The following is a 21758-nucleotide window of genomic DNA, read 5'->3' as shown; positions in this document are numbered from 1 at the left end:
GCTGCCTTGGAACTCCATGTACACCAGGGTGGCCTTGAACTCACAGAGATCTCTGCCTTCCTCTGTTCCCAAGTGGCTGGAATTAAAGATTAAAGGTGTGTACCACCATGCCTGGCTTTTTAAAGATTTAAGATTTGTGGTGTTGTGTATGTATGTGTGTGTGCGTGCGTGCGTGCGTGCGTGCGTGCGTGTGTGTGTGTGTGTGTGTGTGTATACAGAGGCCAGAAGAGTGTCTTCTGGAGCTGGAGTTACAGAGAGTCACGAGCTGACTGACTTGGTGCTGCAATCAAGCCCTCTGAAGAGCAGCCAGTGTTCCACTGGGTCATCCCTCCAGCCCTAAGAATATTTTTTTTTTAAAGTAGAATGGTTAAGACATGTCAGTGCCTTTTAAACTTTATTTATTTTTATTTTATGTGCATTGCTGTTTTGCCTGCATATATGTGAAAGGGTGCTAGATCCCCTAGAACTGGAGTTACAGACAGTTGTGAACTGTGGGTGCTAGGAATTGAACCTGGGTCCTCTGGAAGAACAGTCAGTGCTCTTAACCCCTTGAGCCATCTCTCCAGCCCACTAAGAAGAATTCTTTAACTTTGGAAATCTCTCATTCTTGGGAGTTTCTCTCACTTCTCAATTTCCCCCTTTTCTGTGGTGATTACTAACAAAGACAGCTTCTGCTTTGCATAAACAGTGAGGGGAGGGCTAGAGGGGTGGCTCAGAGGTTAAGAGCACTGGCTGTTCTTGCAGAGGACCCAAGCTGGGTTCTTAGCGTCGCTATGGTGGCTCACAATTGCCTAGAACTCCAGTTCCAGGGGCTCTGACACCCTCTTCTGACCTCTGTGGGCGCCAGACATGCACAGGGCACAAGGCTCACATGCTGGTGAAACACATGAAACAAAATAAGTAAATCTAAAAAGAAGTTATTATTAATTTATTTTTTAATTACACTCATGATATTAATTACATTTGTGGTATTCATTGAAAAGAATTTATTTTTATTTCATGTGCATTAGTGCATGTATGTCTGATTCCCAGTTGTGAGCTGCCATGTGGTGCTGGGAATTGAACCTGGGTCCTCTGGACCTCTGGGGCAGCTCTCTAGTCCCTGAATTTGTTTTTTAAGTAAAGCTGGAAGCTGAATGTGGTAGTCACATGACTGTAATCCTAGCACTTGGAAGACTGGGGCCAGAGAATCAAGAGTTTCAGACCAGTTTGAGCTACAAAATCCATCTTAAAAATAATAAAATACAAAATGATGAAAACAAGAAATAAAAAATAAAAGAATCTAAAATCAGGAGAGGCAGGATAAGCCTCCGGGAGTCCTGAGGTTCCCAGTTTCATGTCCATCAGCATCCCTGAGTCTGCAGGAGTGTCCTTCCTCTCCGCTTTCTGTCTTTCTTTCCTCCCCTTCTCCTCTCCTCCCTCCTCCCCTCCTCTCCTCCCCTCCTCCCTCTCCTCCTTCCCTTCTCTCTTTTCCCGTCCTCTCCTCTTCTCTCCTGTCCTCTCCTCTTCTCCCCTCCTCTCCTCCTTCCCTTCCCTCTTTTCCTGTCCTCTCCTCTCCTCTCCTCCTCTCCTCCTGGACCCTTACATCCTCCATCCGGCACTAATGCTGTGAAGATGGAGTTTTTTTTCTGATGACCCCCCACACCTCTGTGTCCCATGATCCTCGTTGAGTGACTGTTCACAGAATCTGCTAATATGAAAATATTCAAGCCATTATGGGAAACTCCAGAAAACAGTTAAGAGACAGTAGCGAGCCTCTCTCCACCACAGTTGCTGGAAGCTGCGAGCACTTGTTCCTCCTTTTTCACATTTTTCAACCACAAGGAAGTCAGTTCCCGTCCCAACTTATTTCCTAAAACAGGAGGCGGGGTGTTAGGAGAAAGTCTGTCCTGTTTTGGTTTTTTTTTTTTTTTTTTTGGTTTTTTGAGACAGGGTTTCTCTGTGTAGCTTTGTGCCTTTCCTGGGACTCACTTGGTAGCCCAGGCTGGCCTCGAACTCACAGAGATCCGCCTGGCTCTGCCTCCCGAGTGCTGGGATTAAAGGCGTGTGCCACCACCGCCCGGCGATCTGTTTTGTTTTTGACATAGGGTCTCACATTGTCTGTGCTGGCTCTGAGCTTTGTAACCCAGGGATGACCTGAAGTCCTGATCCTCCCAAGGGCCGGGGTCACAGCCTGTGGCACCTGAGGAGGCGTTTTTACCTGCCTTGCTCAGAGGCTGTGGGTGTCCTAGAGAGGTAGTCAGCTCTGCATCTCTAGAGGAGTCCAGGCAGAGGGCCACGTGAATCTGGGGTGGGCAGGGCAATATATGTTGCTCAAACCCAGAGGGTGTGTATCTCCTAGGGGACCCCAAGCTACACAAGGTGGCTGTGGTGCCTGTCTGGACTTGGAGTTGGTGGGGGGGTCATCTGGGCACATCATAACTGGGGAGTGGAACAGATTTTATCCGTTCACCATCTCCCTGGCCTGAAGTAGTGGTACATGCCTGTTACCCCAGAAACTGGGAGGAGGCAGCAAGAGGGTCAGGTGCTCAAGGAGCCATCCTTAGCTCCTCAGTGAGCACCAGGTCAGTCTGTGCTCAAAGGAGCCATCCTTAGCTCCTCAGTGAGCTCCAGGTCAGTCTGGGCTACATGAAATCCTGCCTGAAAACCAAAACAGGGCAGAGGATGCAGCGCACTCGGTAGATTGCTTGCCTCAACTGCATGAAGCCTGGGATTCCATCCTCAATACCTAACAAAGTGAGTGTGGTGGCCACACATGGATGTGGAGGCAGGAAGATCAGAAGTTCAAGGTCATCCTCAGCTACATAGTAAGTTTGAGTACAATTTGTGCTACAGGAGACACTATCACACACACACACACACACACACACACCATACACACACACACCATACACACACCACACCACACATACACCACACACGTATACACCCTACCACACACACACCCCACACCACACACACATACCACACCATACTCACACCCACATACCACTCCATACTCACACCCACATACCACACCCCATACACACACCCCACACACTCACACCACACCAGACACACATTGCACAAACACACACCACACACACACCAGAACACATCACACACACACATGCACACACCACACATATGCACATACCACACACACACCACACACACACACACACACACACACACACACACGTACCCCACACACTACATACATACACACACACTACACCACACACCTACATCCCCCACACACTACACACACACACACACACACACACACACACACACACACACACAGAGTCAATCTTCTGGGTATCAAATTATAAAGTCTTGAACTTAGATCTGCACCATGGAGCCAAAGTCAAGGAAGGTGTAGGAATTGTCCTGGGTGGTTTTTGTCACTTGACCCACGCTAGAGTTACCTAGAAACCTCAGTTGAGAAAAGCCTCCATCGGATTGACCGTAGACAAGTTTGCTGTGCAGAGTTTTGACTTATGGTTGACGTGGATGGGGCCAGGCCATGGGGTGCGGGTAGTGCCGACCCCCATGGGGCACTGGGCAGGTGGTCCTGAGCTCTGTAAGAAAGCAAGCTGAGTCGGTGGTGGCGCATGCCTTTAATCCCAGCACTCGGAGGGGGGGCTGGCAGAGGCAGGCGTATCTCTGTGAGTTCGATGCCAGCCTGGTCTACAGAGTGAAATCCAAGACAGGCACCAAAACTACACAGCAAAAGCCTGTCTCAAATTTAAATAAATAAATAAATAAATAAATAAAAATAAAAAAATAAAAAAAAAGAAAGAAAAAAGAAAGAGAGAAAAAAGAAAGCTGAGCGAGCCATTAGGAGCAAGCCAGTAATCTAATCTGCGTTCCTTTATGGCTTGTATCAGTGCCAGCCTCCAGGTTCCGGTCTTGAGTTCCTGCTCCGACTTCCCTTGTGATGGATTGTGATGCCAGAGCTGTAGGTGAAATGAAACCTTTCCTCCCAAGTTGCACTTGGTCATGGCGTTTTATCACAACAGTAGAAACTTTAACTAAGAAAGGATTCAATTTTAGAGATGAGGAGACAGGTCAAGGGGATAAAGTCCTCACCCAAGAGTTGGGGAGTGTTAGCGAACCAACTGGGCTTCTACCAACAAGGCTCGAGGGGCGTGGTCACGGGGCGTGGCCTCTCGGTGGGCGTGGCCCCGGGCTCTCCACTGCCAGCTGCAGACTCGTCTGAGCGCTCGCCCAGGACCATGGACCCCGTGCCGCTGCAGGACTTCGCGAGCCTCCTGGATCCCGCCTCCCTTCCGCGCGTGCTGCGGGTCTGCTCCGGAGTCTACTTCGAGGGTAAGCGGGCCCTGGGGGAAGCAGCCAGGCATGGTGGATCATGCCTGTAATCCCAACACTGAGGTGCCGAGGCAGGAGGATTGGCACAAGTTCGAGGCTAGTCAGTCTAGTACAGAGTGAGACCCTGAGGGCGTTGGGGTTTGAGTTCGGACGCTGCCTCTTGCCGAGCTTTGTGAGTTCCGCACCAAACCCACCTCCCCGCACCTCGGCTTTCGTCTCGTGGGTGATGAGAAGTCGGTGAGGTAGCACCGGGTGGCAGCGAGGGCAAGGACAACCTGAACAACCTAGGAAATCCTGTCTCAAGTAACAAGAACGATTATAACAGTAAGTGGATAAATAAGTAAACGGAGACTTCTGGTCCTATGTGTTAGGCGGGCATTAGGGTGCTTGCTACAGTTATTGTTGCCTTTTTCTTTTTTTTTTCCTTACGTGAGAGGGGATCTTGTTTTGTAGCCCAGGCTGGTCTCAGACTTGCAGTGATCCTTTTGCCTCTGCCTGAAATTCCCATGCCTGGCTTGCTGTTGCTCCTTTTTCTGTCTCTCTCCTCCTTCCTTCCCCCCTTTTCTCAGCTCTCCCTTTCTGGAGGGATCCAACCCAGGGCCCTGAGCTCCAACCACTGAGATACACCCCAGTTCATTATTGTTGTTGTTGTTGTTGTTATTATTATTATTATTATTTGGCTTTTTGAGACAGGGTTTCTCTGTGTAGCTTTGTGCTTTTCCTGGATCTTGCTCTGTAGACCAGGCTGGCCTCGAACTCACAGAGATCCGCCTGGCTCTGCCTCCTGAGTGCTGGGATTAAAGGCGTGTGCCACCCAGTTCATCATTTAAGCACCAGATCATCCCTCCGACTGGGCTCTATGCTTCTTGCCTTCTGTCTCCCTGGCCCTCTTGCTAGATGGTCAGATCATTTCTTCATTTCTCAGCTTGAATGGTCCTTCCTCCAGGAAGCCTTCCCGCTCTTTGCCTTGCACACCTGCTTCTTGCCCACAGCTTTTCTGGTTCACAGCAGAGAAGAGATGGGCATCTCAGGGACACAGTCACCAGTTACGGCTCAAAACAGCAAGTGTCCGGGGACTGACCACTTGGGTAGGGGGAGGAGGAGAAGGGGATGTAGTGGATGAGAGACCCACTTGGCTGCTCTGTGGAGGGAGGAACCACAGCCCCCACTGAAAAGAGGGAGGCAGAGGAGAGAGTGGAGGGAGATGCTGGGACGCAGGCTCCTTCCTCAGAGAACGAGCCTGTCTGTGGTGGGAGCCTGGCTCTGCCATGGCAGCTGCCGGCAAAGTGTCCCGATGGCCAGGTGGACACTAGACTGAGGAGGGTCTCCACTTCCCAGGGGGTGTCTGATGGCTCCCTGAAGCAGTTGTCTGAGGTTGTCTGTCTGTCTTCAGCCCAGAACGTCCTCCCAGCATCCCTTGCTCACCTCTGTCACAATACTTGAATTTCCTCATTTGGTCTGACCTGGGGTGGTGGGAAGTGGCAGAAGTTGGGGTGTGGGTGTGCACAGAGGTTACATGGAAGGTAGATGAGCATGGGGCAGGGTTGGGCAGAGGGTGGTGGAGCAGCTGGCCATGTGGTCAGGAATTCCAGTTTGGGAGGTAAATACCCTGGACTTGACACCCCCAGTTCAGCCTCCCACTACCCTCTCCCCCTCCCACCTCCACATTCCTGCCATGCTGGAGATGGAACCCCGGGGCTTCGTAAATCCTAGACCAGCACTCTAGTACTGAGCTAGCATCCTTCATCCTTTTTTTTTGTTTAAGACAAGTTCTTCCTGCGTAACGCAGACTTCTTCCTCCTGCCTAAGTTTCCTGAAGGTGTGGTTACAGATGTGTTTCACCACAGCTGGCCTAATGAACATTTGTTTACATTTATTTATTTTGTCGGGGGAGTATGCGTGTACCACAGTGTGCATGTGGAGGTCACAGGACAACATTTGGGAATCAATTTTCTTCCACCGTGTGGGACTTGGGGGATGAAAGAATCTCTACCTTGCTGACCCCTTTTTGCTATTTTTGAGACAGGGTTTCATGTAGCCCAGGCTGGCCTAGAACTCCCTATTTAGCCAAGGATGACCCTGAGTTCCTGGTCTTCCTTTTTACTGGTCATTTGGAGGTGCTGACAGCACTTCTCTGAGCTGTCATTTATAGGAAAGAGAAACTGCTGTCACTAATTATTTAGAAAGGGAAATTGTGGGCCCCTGTTCCCCAAAGGGCAGTCATGCATCTTCAGGGCAGTGGAGCATCAGCAGCAGTTAGCAATGCGGGCCAGGTATATATAACTCTGTGGCTAACCCAGGCCCAGGAATATATAATCTCCTCTGCCGGAAGGTCCACACCCTGATGTTGTAGCAACTGTGTGCACTTTTCGGAGGGCTTAGAGTGAGGTTTACACCAGTTTCTCATGGCCATGTGCGCAGCCCGACTAGGGCTGTCCTGGGGGAGGGGTTCTCAGGTGGCCTCAAGGCACTGCCGCCTGCAGTTTCCCATCCTCTGCCCGCTGGATGGGGACCCCGCGCACCCCGCGCACGCTGCACCGTGAGATCTTTACTGTGTGTCTTCCGATGTTATCCATGGCTTTTAGTACTTTGTGTCAGGGCAAGTGGGCTGCAGAACTTGGAGGTGGGGCTGAGAACCTCAACCTCCTCTATTTCCTCTAAGAGGAGGAGCTCACGGGGCTGGTGAGCTGGCTGGTGGACAGGGTGGTGGGGGTGGTCGCTGCCAACCCTGCCAACCTAAATTCAATCTGTGGGTCTCACACAGAGAGAACTGGCTCCCAAGAGTTGTCCTGACTTCTACACCCATACTGTGGAATGTACTCAAGATAAACATGATTAAACAACAACAGAAAGTTAAAAGCAACTCATCCGGCTGGGGATGTGGGTCAATTGGTAGTGTGCTCACCTATCATGCGTGAGACCCTGGATTTGATTCCCAGTACTGCAGAGAACTTGGCATGGAGGCACACCTCCTGTCTGTCATTCTAGCACTCGGGAGATAGAAGCAGGAGGATCAGAAGTTCAAGGTCATCCTCGATATAGAGAGTTCCAGGCCAAACTGAACTACAGGAGAGCCTGTTTCAATAATAGATAGATAGATAGATAGATAGATAGATAGATAGATAGATAGATAGATAGACAGACAAATAAATAAATAGATAGATAGATAAATAAATAAATAAAGCAAGCAAGCGTACAAACCTCCTCATCTGAAGTAGAAAGCAGAGTAGTAGAAGAACTAGGTACCCAGCTGACCCTCTGTATCTACATGGAGCCTACGTATTCCAAGCCTGTAAAGGGGAGTTGGGGTTCACTGGGCTATTTACTGCTTCATGGGTGGAACACACCCTCAGAGGCTGCAGTGATGTAGAAAATGGACTGGTACAGTCACTCCAGGAGGCACAAACTGGGAGAAAGGCAAGAATGGGCCCCACCAGGGCTGCCTCCCATGGTCTGAGGAAGAAGGCTGAGGCTTGGGACAGAGTACTTATGTGTACGCTTGGAATCCCGGGTTCAGTCCTCAGCATTCTGAAAGAAAGACACTCAAGGCAGCAGAGTTTGTAAGGAACAGGGCACAGGCCCCCAGGGCCCGGCCTTTGCCAAAAAACAGAAACTGAGTCTGTATTTCCACAGGTTCCATCTATGAGCTTTTTGGGAATGAGTGTTGCCTCTCCACAGGGGACCTGATCAAGGTCACCCATGTTCACCTCGAGAAGGTGGTCTGTGAAAACCCAGAGACGGGTCAGACCTTGGAGCTCAACCCCACCTTTTCAGGTAAGGTGTGCACCTCTGCCTCCCCACCTGCCCTGGCATCCCGCAGGCATATCTTCAGCCACTCGTGGGTGGGGCTGCCACACCCCGCATCACTCCCTCCCTCTGGCTTTGCATATAAAGATGACATATCTACTGTGATGTAGCCGAAAGGCCAAGGACACACTTAGAGTGCATTCTTGAGACTGCCCTGAGCCTGGCATGCCCCTGACCTCTTCTAATCACATCTGCCTCCAGGACTTGAGGTTTTGGTCTCTGTTTGCTCACACATTCATTCATCAAACATCTACTGATGCCCGTGTGTGCCAGTCCCTATGGGGAGCTGGGTGTGTGGACTCAGGATGAACTAGGCCCTTCTGGAGGCAGTGAGAGACGGGCAGGGTCCATGAAGCAGGTACCAGCTCAGGGTGGGGTGGCCTGTCCTCCAGGGTCTTCAGACCCAGGAGCAAGAGGTGGTCCCCAGATAAGGGAGTGTGGCATGTGCCCATTCCGTGCCTAAAAAATCCCAAGGGAAAGAGCTGTGGTGGCACATGCCTGGATTCTAGCACAGGGAGGTAGAGGCTAGAGATCAGGAATTCAAGGCCAACCTTAGCTCCATATCTAGTCGGTCTAGGATGCATGAGACACCGTCTCAAAAAGGGTCAGGATCTGAAGACGAGGCTCAGTTGGCAAGATGCTTCCCTGTGTACACAAAGTCCTGCGTCCTATCCCAGCACCGCATAAACCAGCTGTGGGTAGTGGCGCATGCCTGTAATCCCCGAATTTAGGCGGTAGGAGCAGGAAGAGCAGAAGTAGGTCTCATGCCTGGGAGAAGATCAGCAGCAGATGCTTGCTGCCAAGCCTGAGGATTCGAGTTCAATTCCTGGAACCTGCGTGGTAGAAGGAGAGAGTGACTCCTACCAGTATCCTCATTCGACCTCCACACATGTGCTGTGGCGTGCACACGCATACATACATCCGACCTCCATACAACGTGCACACGCATGCATACATCCGACCTCCATACAACGTGCACACGCATACATACATCCGACCTCCACACATGTGCTGTGGCGTGCACACGCATACATACATCCAACCTCCACACAATGTGCACACACATACATACATCCAACCTCCACACAATGTGCACACGCATACATACATCCGACCTCCACACAATGTGCACACGCATACATACATCCGACCTCCACACAACGTGCACACGCAAACATACATCCGACCTCCACACAATGCTACAATGCTGTAGCATGTACATACAAACGTGTGAGTGTATGTACGTGTCTGTGTGTTCAGGATGCACCTGCTCTGTGCCAGCCTCTCCTCCTCTCTATATACACGCGCTACTTCTTCAAATCTAACACCAAGTCCAGGGCCTCATAGGGCCAGTGCATCATGTTTTCCACCCAGGCTGCCCCCAGCACAGACAACACACCTCCTGTTCTGTAGTAATGAACCCCTTGGGGGTTACTTTTTCTGCTTGCTTGGCTGGCTTGCTTGTTTTTGAAACAGGGTCTCACGGATTTCAGGCTGGCCTTGAAGTCCAAAGAGATCTGGCTGCCTCTGCCTCCCGAGTGCTGGGATTTAAGGCGTGCGCCACCACACTAGGCCATATGGACATTTTTTTTTTTTTTTTTTTTTTTTTGGTTTTTCGAGACAGGGTTTCTCTGTGTAGCTTTGCGCCTTTCCTGGATCTCGCTCTGTAGACCAGGCTGGCCTTGAACTCACAGAGATCCGCCTGGCTCTGCCTCCGGAGTGCTGGGATTAAAGGCGTGCGCCACCACCGCCCGGCTCATATGGACATTTTTTAAGAATCCAGATTAATACATTTCTTTCGCACTGGAGGTCTAGCTCAGGGCCTCTCACATGCTAAGTGAGCACTCTATCTATCACTGTACTATATCTAGTTCTGGACCAATATTTCTGTAAGATGTCCTGAAGTCTAGGCTTTGTGATATTTCCTTGATTAGATTTGGGTTGTGGGTTTGGGACAGAAAACCACTGTTTCCAGAAGTTGGGTGATGGACCAGCCTGGTGGTGGAACGTCTAGGGACTGCAGATGTGGTAGGAGAGCAGTGGGGTGGTCCTGGCAGACCAGCTGAGGGGTGGGTGTCAGAGGGCACCTGGGCCAGGAGCTCCTGGGGCTCTAATTTAGGAGAAAGAGACAATGGTGCTGCCTCAGGATAGGGAGGCAGACTTTGGATGTGTGGGCTTGGAGCTGTAGGGGAGGTGTCTGGAGGAAAACGTGATGGGTTGGCCAAGTTGGAGACAGAGGTCAGCAAAGTGGGAAAGCATGGGAGGGGTGTGTGTGTGTGTGTGTGTGTGTGTGTGTGTGTGTGTGTGTGTGTGAATGTGCGAATGTGCCCTTACTCTGTGTCTCTGGCGACATCCCTGTGTCACCGTTCCTGTTCTTCACTATCTGTTCATGCACTGTCACCCAGCCTCCACCATAGACCTTTGGTCTAGATGTCCAGATGCAGGCCCTAGCAGGGACTCTGGCTGTGGTCTGCAGAGCCTGCCCCAGCAAAGGCCTGCCCTTCCCCCTTCTTCCTCCCTCTGCTGACTCCCACAGGCCTCTTCAGCACACTCACCAGCCTGCAAAGCTACAGAACCCTGGATGAGCTCATCTCTGCCATGCCTCAGAACGCCACACAGCGGCACGTTTACTTCAAGTCAACTCAAAGAATTGTCACAGAGGCCAGGGTGGTGCCTGTGGACCAGCCTCTCAGGCTTGAGGCTGTGGAGATGCATCATGGGACCCGCTATGCACGCTGTGTCCAGGTCTCAAAGACCCAGGAGGTCATCCTCCATCTGCCCCTTTCCCAGAATGGACCCTTCTGGAGATGCAAGCCTGGTCCCCCACAAACCCTGCTCCAAATCCTGCAGGACCCAGCCATGACGGGCCTTATGCTCACCTGCCCCAGCCTACCCTGGCGCACCATGATCCTGAAGCCCCAGTATATGCTCCAAGCCGTGATGCACAGTGAGTTACCAGGGCAGGAGTGGAGTGGCTGGGAGCTGCACAGTTCAAAGATACCGACTCTGTGCATGGTCTGGGGGCTCCAGCTTGCTTACCCAGTGTCGGCCACATAACAGGATACAGATGTCAATGCGATGGGAAATGTGATATAAAAAGAGATAGGAAGATAGGATAAACACATCCAAAGTCCCACATGCTTTACAGAGTTGGCCAAGGTTAGGTTCCACATTAGCCAGGGCTACACAGATGCTGTCTCAAAACTGAAAAACAAAACAATTTATTAATTAAAAGAGGGGACAGCAAGGTAGCTCAGTGCATAAAAGCATTTGCTGTGAAAATTGTCCTCTGACCTCCATGTTCACTTTGGCGTTTGTACACACACACACACACACACACACACACACACACACACACACACCAATAATAAAATTATATATACATGTGGTTTTAAAGCAGGAGTGGGAGAGTTAGACGGCTCAGACAGGAAGTAAAGGTGCTGCCACCACCAAGCGCGAGTTCCATCCCTGGGGCTCACATGTGGAAGGAGAGAACTGACTTCTACACATTGTCCTTGGACCTCCACATTCATACCATGGCATGAACACATGCGTATACAGCTGGACAGACAGACATACAGACACACAAATAAATGAATAAAAAACAAAAAGTTTTTTAAAATAGTAAAATCAATCAAGGGGAAAGGGGCCAGGCAGTGGTGGCACACGCCTTTAATCCCAGCACTCAGGAGACAGAGGCAGAAGGATCTCCGAGTTCGAGGCCAGCCTACAGAACAAATTTCAGGACAGCCAGGGCTACCCAGAGAAATCCTGTCTTGGAAAACAAAACTAAGCAAGCATACACACACACAGAGGCGTTTGGGTCTGGTCACTAGTGGGGTGTTTCCTAGCACTTCATCTCCGGCACTGCCAAAAATACATGAAACAATGAAATTTTTTAAACGCATTTTTTTTGAGACACTCTCATGTAGCCCAGGCTAGTCTCTAACTCCTAATCCTCCTGCCTCTACCTCTCAAATCAAGTGCTTGAGTATATGAATGTGACCACACCTGGTCAAAAAAAAACCCAAGCTTTTCAAATTAGTTATCCCTGGGCTGGAGAGTTGGCTCAGTGGTTAAGAGCACTGGCTGCTCTTCTTGAGGTCCTGAGTTCAATTCCCAGCAACCACATGGTGGTTCACAACCATCTATAGTGGGATCTGATGCCCTCTTTGGCACAAAGTCATACATGTACATAGAACACGCATACACATGTAAATAAATCTTTAAAAAATGTAGTTATCCTTTTTTAGAGATGCATACCCATAGCATGGTAAAGTAGATTTGATTTTGTGTATGGAGAAGAAAAGGAGATGGAAATGCCCTCTGAGCTCCCTCTTGAAAAGGCAAACTTGGGGAGTCCAGGTGTCCTGTTTCCCTCCACAGGACATTTGCTTGTGCGTTGTCTCTGTAGGAGTCACAGCAGCCCTGACTGGTCACCCTTTTCATCCTCACAGTTTCTGTTTAAGCATCACACACTGACTTCCCTGACCCTCCAAGCACAGCACACCCCTTGTGTTACCCTTGTGCAATGTTATGACCTCCTTAGTTGGCATTTGCTTTTGAGACAGCATCTCATGCAGCCTGGCTAGTCTTGAACCCCTGACCATCCTGTTTCCATCTCCCAACTCTGGGACTGTAATGGTGTAGCGCCACACCTGGCTCATGTGCTTTGTTTTTATTTTAATAAGGAGGGTTTTTTAAAAATTATTTATGTGTATGAGAGTTTCGGCTGCATGCATGTCTGTGCAGCATTTGCATGCCTGGTGCCTGTGGAGGTCAGAAAAGTGCATCAGATCCACCTGGAACTGGAGTTACCCTGTCAGGCAGTTCCCAACCTCCTGTAACTCCAGCCCCTGCAGGATCCATATCCTCTGGCCTCCATGGTCACCTGCACTCACATGCACACACCTACACACAGTTAAAAGTAAAAAAAAAAAAAAAAAAGTATGAAATTTTAAATTAAAAAATTAAAATTGAACTCAGGACCTGAGTTCAATTCCCAGCAACCACATGGTGGCTCACAACCATCTGTAATGAGATCTGGCCTTCAGTCATATATGCTGTATATGTAATAAATAAATCTTTTTAAAAAAAAATTAAAATTAAGAAATTAAAAAGAGCCAGGCAGTGGTGGCGCACGCCTTTAATCCCAGCACTCGGGAGGCAGAGCCAGGCGGATCTCCGTGAGTTCGAGGCCAGCCTGGGCTACAGAGTGAGTTCCAGAAAAAAAAAAAAAAAGAAAGAAATTAAAAAGAAGTTGAAAAGAGATTGGACTAAAAAAACCTTGTATAGTAGGAAAATGATTGTGAGAAAGAAAAGATGAAACAGGAATCGGAGCTGGGGTGGGGGGTACCACTGGGTGTTACACTGTACCCCTGAACTGCCCCTCTCCCCACAGTGCGCCGCACCATAGTCAAGATCCCATCCACCCTGGAGGTGGAGGTAGAAGACGTCACCGCCTCCTCCCAGCACATCCACTTCATCAAACCGCTGCTGCTGAGTGAGGTCCTGGCCCAGGGAGGCCCCTTCCCAATGTCCACGGAGATCCTGGAGGTTCCTGAGGGCCCACCCATCTTCCTCAGCCCATGGGTGGCCTCCCTTCGCAAAGGCCAAAGGCTCTGCATCTACGGGCCAGCCTCGCCACCCTGGCGGGTTGTGGCCTCAAGCAAGAGCCGAAGAGTTCCCAGATACTTTTTTCTGTCTGGGGCCTACCAGGGCAAGCTGAGGCGGAGGCCAAGGGAGTTCCCCACGGCCTATGACCTTTTGGGTGCTCTCCAGCCAGGCCGCCCCCTCCGGGTGGTGGCCACAAAAGACTGTGATGGGAACGAAGAGGAGAATCCTGGATTTTCTTTCCTGGCTGTGGGTGATCGGCTGGAGGTGCTGAGGCAAGGCCAGGTCTGCGGGACCCAGGGCCAGGACATAGATGTCTTGATATGTCAGCGTCTGAGTGAGCAGGCCGGGGATGAAGAGGAAGAGTTGGAGGAGGAAGAGGAGGAAGTGGAGAGCAAAGAACAGATTCTGCTACCCCTCTACCTCTCTGGTAGCTTTGTGGAGGAGGTGACTGATGGCCGGCGCTATAGCCTGACAGATCTCAGTGCCCAGTTCTCCCTGCCCTGTGAGGTCAAGGTGGTGGCCAAGGATGCCCGGCACCCCACTGACCCTCTGGTCTCCTTCCCGGGCCTGCGCCTGGAGGAGAAGCTCACAGAACCCTTTTTGGTGGTAGGCCTGGACTCCCAACCAGAAATGTGCTTTGAAATCCCTCCCCGGTGGATGGACCTGACTGTAGCAGAGGTGGAGGGGCAGTCAGGTCAGGTGGCCGGGCCACTCTCTGTCACTGCGGTGGAGGAACTGTCAGAAGCCTTCTACTACAGTCTCCGGAAGCTGCCGGCCTCGGAGAGCCAAGCGCCCCCGCCCAGGCCCCCAAAGAGCAAGGGTGTCAGTGTGCAGAAGCAGATCATACAGAGCTGCAAAGAGGACAGTGTGAAGGTATGCATGGGATGGGACCTCACAGGCAGGGAGGGCGGTGTGAAGGTATGCGCGGCATCCCACGGGTAGGGAGGGGTCACCTGTGGCTGGGCCCTTTCCTTGCTTTTTGCCTGCTGTGATTCTCTCTTCCAATTGGGTTGGACTTGCAGCTCATTAGGTTCTGTTCTTTGTACCAGTTGTTCCCACTCAGGCCTCATGATCCTGAGGTTGGTACAATTATCAGTATTTTATGATTGAGAAAATGAGGATTGAGACTCTGGCATGCCCCCGAAGTCGGAATTACTAAATGGAAGGCCTGGACTTGAGTGTGGACATTCTGACTCTAAGTTCCTGGTGCTTTTCCTGTCACCCGGCTGCCACTCCCAAGTGGAGCATCATCTGTTCTTCCAGTGGCTCTTAGGATGGCCTCCTGTCCAGTTTGTTTTCTGTGGCGGTGATAAAATGCCCCAAACCACAAGCGACTTAGAGGAGGTTTATTTTAGTTCACAATTCCAGGTTCCAGCCTGTCACTGCAGGGAAGTCACAGAGATGGGCTTGAGACAGCTGGCCATGCCATGTCCAGTCAAGAGCAGAAAGCATCTGATGCATGCATGCCTGTGCCTGCTGGCCTTCTTGCCGACTTTCTTTCCTTCTACACAGGTCAGAGTCCAGCATAGGGAATGGTTGTCCAACACTGGTTGGCAGTTAAGACAATCCCCCATAGACATACCCACAGACCAACCTAATCTAGATAATTCCTCATCTAGACTCTCTGCCCAGGTAATTCTAGGTTGTAGCAGATTGGCAGTTAAAACTAGCCTAGATCCCAAATCTCTCTGATTGCCTGCTAGACACAGTGTTGAAACCTCCAGGGTTTCCACATGGCATCCTTCATGAATTGACTTCAGTCTGGCATTTCTGGGCTACCTCCCACCACCACTTTGTATTCCCAACTCCAGACACACACACACACACACACACACACACACACACACACACACATAGGCACCAACATTCTCTTTACAGAGAAGATAACAGAGGCAAGTCACCGGAACTCATACAGCTAGGAGGATGGGAGGGCTGGGTTTGAACTCAGCCCTGACTGCACTGCCTATGTGCCTGAGTGACTTATACAAAGTATGCTTTGTGAACTCAACAAGCATAGTGTTTTGAGACCTCAGGAGGCCTTAATTTATTATCGTGTAGCCATGTGGCAGTAAAAGTTAAAAAGATGAGTCCTGAGGAGTTTCAGTCTCATGAGAGACTCCTGTCCCTGAGAAGCCTGACCCAGAAAAGCAGACAGCAAGTGGCACTGTCAGGGAAACTGTCCCACGGGCTTGACAGCTGATCCTTGTACCTTTTCTGATTTCTGGTCTTTTGGATTTTTTGTTTTGTTTTTCTGCTCAGTCTCAAGTTATAGAACAACAGGAATCCTACCCACAGCCTGAACTCAAGGCGAAGACGACCTTGGAAGACCTCCCCAAGGACAAATCAAATCTGTACAGCAAGATTCCTGTCCACAAGAAAGACCTTAAATCCAAAACCCAAACCCAGAATTCAGGTGAGTCCTTTGGCCCATCAAGTCCCTCTCCCACCTCTGCTAGCTCTGCCCCGGGGACCCTATGTGGTCCTAGTTTGAAAGAGATCTAAGCTTGTATGGAGTGGGTCAGGTGGAGAGGTCTTTCTCTTTCCTAGACCCCACACCCTAGCAATGAAATGAGACCAGTCCCAGATACAATGTCCTCCTATGACAATCAGGACAGAAAAAATGGCTGCAGTGGTCAAGGAAAATGGATTGTGGCTTCTGGGCCATAGTTAGCCACGCCTTCCCTGTTCATGGGAGGAAACTGAAGAGAGGGAGGAACTTGCCTAAAGACAAGATTCTGAATAACCCAGACTTTCTCCTCTTCTTCTTCTTCTTCTTCTTCTTCTTCTTCTTCTTCTTCTTCTTCTTCTACTTCTTCTTCTTCCTCCTCCTCCTCCTCCTCCTCCTCCTCCTCCTCCTCCTCCTCCTCCTCCTCCTCCTCCTTCTTCAGTGGAGGGCATGAAACCCAAATCCTCAAGCACGCTCGGCAAATATTCTATCATTGAGTCATATCCCCTGCCTGACTCAGATATGGATGACCACGACTATGAAGAAATTTGAGCCCTTCCAGAAAATCATCTAGGTGCTGGGGAGGCCACAGTTCCCAGCTGCTGCTGCATGGGGAGTTGGGATACCAGCTAACTCTAGAGAGACCTAGAGCAAAGTCTCCAGGGACTCAGACTCAGATGGGCATGGAACTGAAAATGGGACAGACACTATTCCTACCTTGCTGTAGAATAATCCTTCTCTGTACTGTGAGTATGTATTGCTCTCATTGGTTAATAAAACGCTGATTGGCCAGTAGCCAGGCAGGAAGCATGGGTGGGTGACCAAACTAAGGATGATGGGAAGGAAAAGGGCGGAGTCAGGAGTTGCCAGGCAGGTGCCAAGGGAGGAGATGAACGCGCCATGCTAATAAAGGTGTCTCTACATGGCAAAATCTAAATAAAGAAGATGGGTTAACTTAAAATGTAAGCGCTAGTTAGTAATAAGCCTGAGCTATTGGCTGAGCATTTATAATTCGTGTAAGCCTGTGTGTTTATTTGGGACTGAACAGTCGGGACAGGACAGGAAATGTCCAATTACACTACCTCCTTTGGGTTCTAGAGGGTTCCTACCTCTGCCTGGTCCCAAAAGTTTGCATGTGATGCTCTCAGCCTTAGAGCTTTAGTGTCCAGAGAAGCCATTTAAGTTCTGTTCACTCCTGTGCTTATCAGTTGTCCCACAACTAGGCGCAGAGAAGAATCAAAGGGCACCAGCTTCAGTACTGCCTGCCTCCTGGTAAAGGGAAGTCAGTCCTCCCTGCACCACCCAGTGTTTGCCACCTCCTTTGTCTGCCGCTTCTGCAATCTGGGCTCTGTGCCCAGGGGCAGACAGTATTCTCATGTTGGTAGAATCCAGCTCATGATCAGCACCTGGTAAATGGGCTTGTACAAATAAATGTGAGAATTTGCCTCCAAGAACAAAACTTTAGGTAGGACTTTAGGTCTCAAAATCTGTTAGTGGAACTAAGAGAGCTAATTCACAAAGATGGAGGGACTGGAGAGATGGCTCAGTGATTAAGAGCCCTTTGCTGCTCTTGCAGAGGACCCAAGTTCAGTTCCCAGTACCTACATCAGGTGGCTCACAACTGCTTGTAACTCCAGCTCCAGGGCATCTACCACCTGTTTCTGGACTCTGTGGGCACTATACTCATCTGCACAACTCTGCCCACCCCCACAAAAATAAGACACAATTAATAAAAATTAAAGCTGGGCTTGGTGATATACACCTTTAATCTCAGCACTCTGGTGGAGGAAGAGGCAGGTGGATATCTGTGAGTTCAAGGCCAGATTGATCTATATATTAAGGGAAAAAAAAAAAAAAAAAACAAGAAACTAATGGAGACCCAAAGCTGTGGAAATCTGGCATGCTTTTTTAAAATAATTTATTTTTTATGTGCATTGGTATTTTGCCTGCATGTATGAGGATGCCAGATCCCCTAGAACTGGAGCTACAGTTGTGAGCTGCCATGTGGGTGCTGGGAACTGAACCCAGGTCCTCTGGAAGAACAGCCAGTGTGCTTAACCACTGAGCCATCTCTCCAGCCCCAAGGCATGCTTTGAGTGGTGCTGTGACATGGTTAAAGCTGCTAGGTGACTACCCAAGATCATTTCAGGCTAAAGCCCAGACTCAAAATGACATGCACTTCTGTATGAATAATTTATTAAGTCTTACCTGGGCACCAGACCCTTTAGAAACCATATCCAAACCTTGAGCTCTTGAAGAGAAACAGCAGCCTGATTTTAAAGATTAGGAAACAGGCTTAGCAACAAATAGTCTCAGGAGGTAGACCACCACAGTGGTTAAGGAGAGGGTTCCAAAAGGCCAAGTCTGGATTAGGTTCCCAGCACACCATGTACCAAATGCCAATTTCAGCCACTTGTTTCACTTTAGGATTTAGTTTCAGGACATCTAAAGATTGTTTTAAGGATCAACTGATATATTTGCAAGGCATCTAGTACCTGTACTTGGTTGGCACTCACTGTATTGCTGGTAACCAAGCCAGACTAGCACAGTGCCACACAGCTGTGTCTGCCATCCTGGTTTCCATGCTGCAGTCTCATCATGTCCAGAGGTAGAGATAAAAGGACAAATACAAACCTTTGTCCATGTAACTTCCAAGGTTGGTTTAGGCATGTTGGGTGAGGCCATCTGTCATATCCAGGGACATGTGGGAACTGAAAGCTGGTGAAGTCACAGAATTTAGCCCCAGGCCACCAGAGAAGACAGCAGATAAACAGATGCTGAATTTACAGCTGATGTGAGGCTGGGTCCAATTTCTGATCGGATCCCAGATCCACACTACTCCTTGTGTGTGCTCCTGAGTCTGCTCCTCTCTAGGCTGCCTGGACCTGTCCTTGCAGGTCCTCTGACCTTTATACCCTTGAATGGAGTTCTCCAGGTGATTCCTACAGACTGCTAGCCAGTCCCAACTATGGGTTTCTCATCTACCAATTTCTACCTGCCTCTCCCCTAGAAGCCAATGTTCCTTGTACTGGAAGATCCAGGGACAGACAGTGGAGAGAAGCAGTAAGATCTTGACAGAAAGTTCCTTCCTGGCTCTGAACTACCAGAGGGTGGATCAACATACAAGGTGCCTCTAGTTTTCACTTCCACATACAAGTTCAATCTTGGCACAAAAGGAAGGCAGAAAAGAGGGCTACCAGTTCCTAGGAAATAGGATTTCCAGGGCTTGGAGAGACAGCTCAGTGGTTAAGAGGACTGGGTGTTCTTGTAGAGGGTCCAGGTTTAGTTCCCAGCACCCACTCCGCTGCTCACAACTGTCATTCAGTTCCTGGGATTCTGACCCTCTCTTCTGGCTTATGTGGGCTCTACATGAACATGGTGCATATACATGGAGGCAAAATACTTATACACATCAAAAGTTAAAAAGGATTTCTGGGCCGGGCGGTGGTGGCGCACGCCTTTAATCCCAGCACTAGGGAGGCAGAGCCAGGCGAATCTCTGTGAGTTCGAGGCCAGCCTGGGCTACCAAGTGAGTTCCAGGAGAGGCGCATAGCTACACAGAGAAACCCTGTCTCGAAAAACCAAAAAAAAAAAAAGGATTTCTGAGTAATCAGATGCTTCAGTGTAGAGAAAGGCAGCAATTTCTTAGCTTGGAAACTATGCTTAAAGGAATTACAGGGACTGGGGAGGTGGCCTAGTGGGTAAGGTGTTTGCTATATTGAGGATGATGGCCTGAGTTTGCATCCACAGTACCTATATGGAAGCTAGGCCTAGTGGCATGTATTTGTAACCCTAACATTGGGAGGTGGGGGCCAGAGACAGGCAGATCCCAGGGGTTCACTGGGCAGCTGCTCTTGCTGAAACATCAAGTTCTAAGGTCTCAGAAATACATGGTTGAAGGAGATGCCTGGTGTCAACCTCTAGCCGTACATGCCTCCATGGTTAGAGTCCTCAGCCAGTGTCGGACCGCGCCTCAACACAAGCTGATTTTTCAGAGTAATGGCAGTTGCTCAGGGAACCATCATAGGACTTGTTTTCTTTCCCTCAACAAGCTGGACAAGTGGGAAGGACATTACAATGGGGCTGGGGATGCCCCTTGAGCAATGGCCTTCCAAGTGATGACTATACTGGTGAGTTCCCTTGGGAACAGAAAATAAGTATCAGCACTTTTTGTTTTGAGACAGGGTCTCACTGTGTAGCCTTGGTTGACTTGGAACTAGCTATGTTAGACCAGGTTGGCTCCAAATTCAAGAGATCTGCTTGCCTCTGCCCCCCGAGTGCTGGGATTAAAGGTGTTGGTCAGTACACCTGGCTCATTTCTACTTCTGAATGCTTTATAATGATAGGTATATTAATAGGGTAAACTTATGTAAAAGCTGCTAAACAAAATAGGGTACATGTCCAAACATTTTATCAATATGAAGTTTCTCCCAGCTACATTATCTTTTTTCTTTTAGGCTTGTGAAATCAACTGTACTAAAACAAAATAAAACCATTAATCCACACTAAATACTAATTCTTACTCTGGCCTTTCTCTAGGTAAGCTTAGTAAATGTTATTTTTCATGATGCCCCATTTCCCACTGCAGTCCTAAAAATTTCCCCAAGAGGTTGAACACACGAGAGGTGACACTGGTAGTTTGGTTTTTTTTTTTTTAAGATTTATATATTTATTATGTATACAGTGTTCTTCCTGCATGTATGCCTGTATGCCAGATCTCATTATAGATGGCTGTGAGCTACCATGTGGTTGCTGGGAATTGAACTCAGCCGGTGCTCTTAACCTCTGAGCTATCTCTCCAGCCCCGACACTGGTAATTTCTAAGAGCGTGGATCATATTGGTGTTCCAATGTACTGAACACCTCATATTGGACTCCCAAGCACAAGCTCTTCTACCTGTGCAGTACAGCAGTTCTAGGAGCTGGAATTTCATACCACTCTCCTGCCTATGCTCTGTTTCCGACTACCAGTGCTCAGCAATCATGTGATCACTGAGATCCATCAGGTGACCAGGAGTCAGGCCAGTCCACTGTTAGTACCTAACTAACAGTTTGGGATGTAATAAAGACACTGAACAACTTGTGTGTGTGTGCAAGCAAATGCCAGGAGGCATTAGATCCCCAGAACCGGAATTACTTACAGTTGTGAGCTGCCTGACATGCGTGCTTACAAATGAACTCAGGCCCCCTTGGAAAAATAGCAGGTGCTCCTAACCTGCTAGGTCTCCCTACCCCCACCCCTTTTTGTGAGACAAGGTTTCACTATGTAGTCCTGGCTGCCTAGAACCTGGTACATAGATCAGGTTGGCTCAGAACTCAAGAGATCCACCTGTCTCCTGAAACAAGCCACTTAATTGCTAAGTTATCATTTGAATTCCATGGAAAGATCCACCTAGACTACCAAAGCTTTTTTGACCTGGTAACTAGAGGAAATTGGAAATCTGTGAAAGTACCCTATCATACATCCCAGACTGGAACATGTTTTTTGTTTTTGTTTTTCGAGACAGGGTTTCTCTGTGTAGCTTTGGAGCCTATCTTGGAATTCACTTTGTAGAACAGGCTGGCCTTGAACTCAG

General features: G+C 49.3%; 1 protein-coding gene across 1 annotated transcript; it reads left to right on the top strand.

Annotated features, from left to right (window-relative positions):
* Positions 1 to 4220: 4220 nt before the first annotated feature.
* On the top strand, positions 4221 to 17203 carry Themis2 (thymocyte selection associated family member 2). The gene is made up of 6 exons (XM_059255106.1): positions 4221 to 4314; positions 7948 to 8088; positions 10658 to 11068; positions 13523 to 14610; positions 15997 to 16150; positions 16626 to 17203. Exons 1-6 carry the CDS (start codon positions 4221 to 4223, stop codon positions 16733 to 16735), a joined length of 1998 nt encoding a protein of 665 aa, XP_059111089.1. The 3' UTR covers positions 16736 to 17203.
* Positions 17204 to 21758: the final 4555 nt, after the last annotated feature.

The sequence above is a fragment of the Peromyscus eremicus genome, chromosome 2 (assembly GCF_949786415.1).
Source record: "Peromyscus eremicus chromosome 2, PerEre_H2_v1, whole genome shotgun sequence".
Classification (NCBI taxonomy): Eukaryota; Metazoa; Chordata; class Mammalia; order Rodentia; family Cricetidae; genus Peromyscus; species Peromyscus eremicus.
The sequence above is the reverse complement of the archived record's forward strand: the minus strand, read 5'-3'. Positions and strand labels throughout refer to the sequence as shown.

Coding starts and splice junctions, on each gene's coding strand:
- Themis2 (XM_059255106.1), top strand. CDS start 4,221: ATGGACCCCGTGCCGCTGCAGGACTTCGCGAGCCTCCTGGATCCCGCC. Junction 14,611..15,996: donor GCAAAGAGGACAGTGTGAAG/GTATGCATGGGA, acceptor TTTTCTGCTCAG/TCTCAAGTTATAGAACAACA. Junction 16,151..16,625: donor AACCCAAACCCAGAATTCAG/GTGAGTCCTTTG, acceptor CTCCTTCTTCAG/TGGAGGGCATGAAACCCAAA.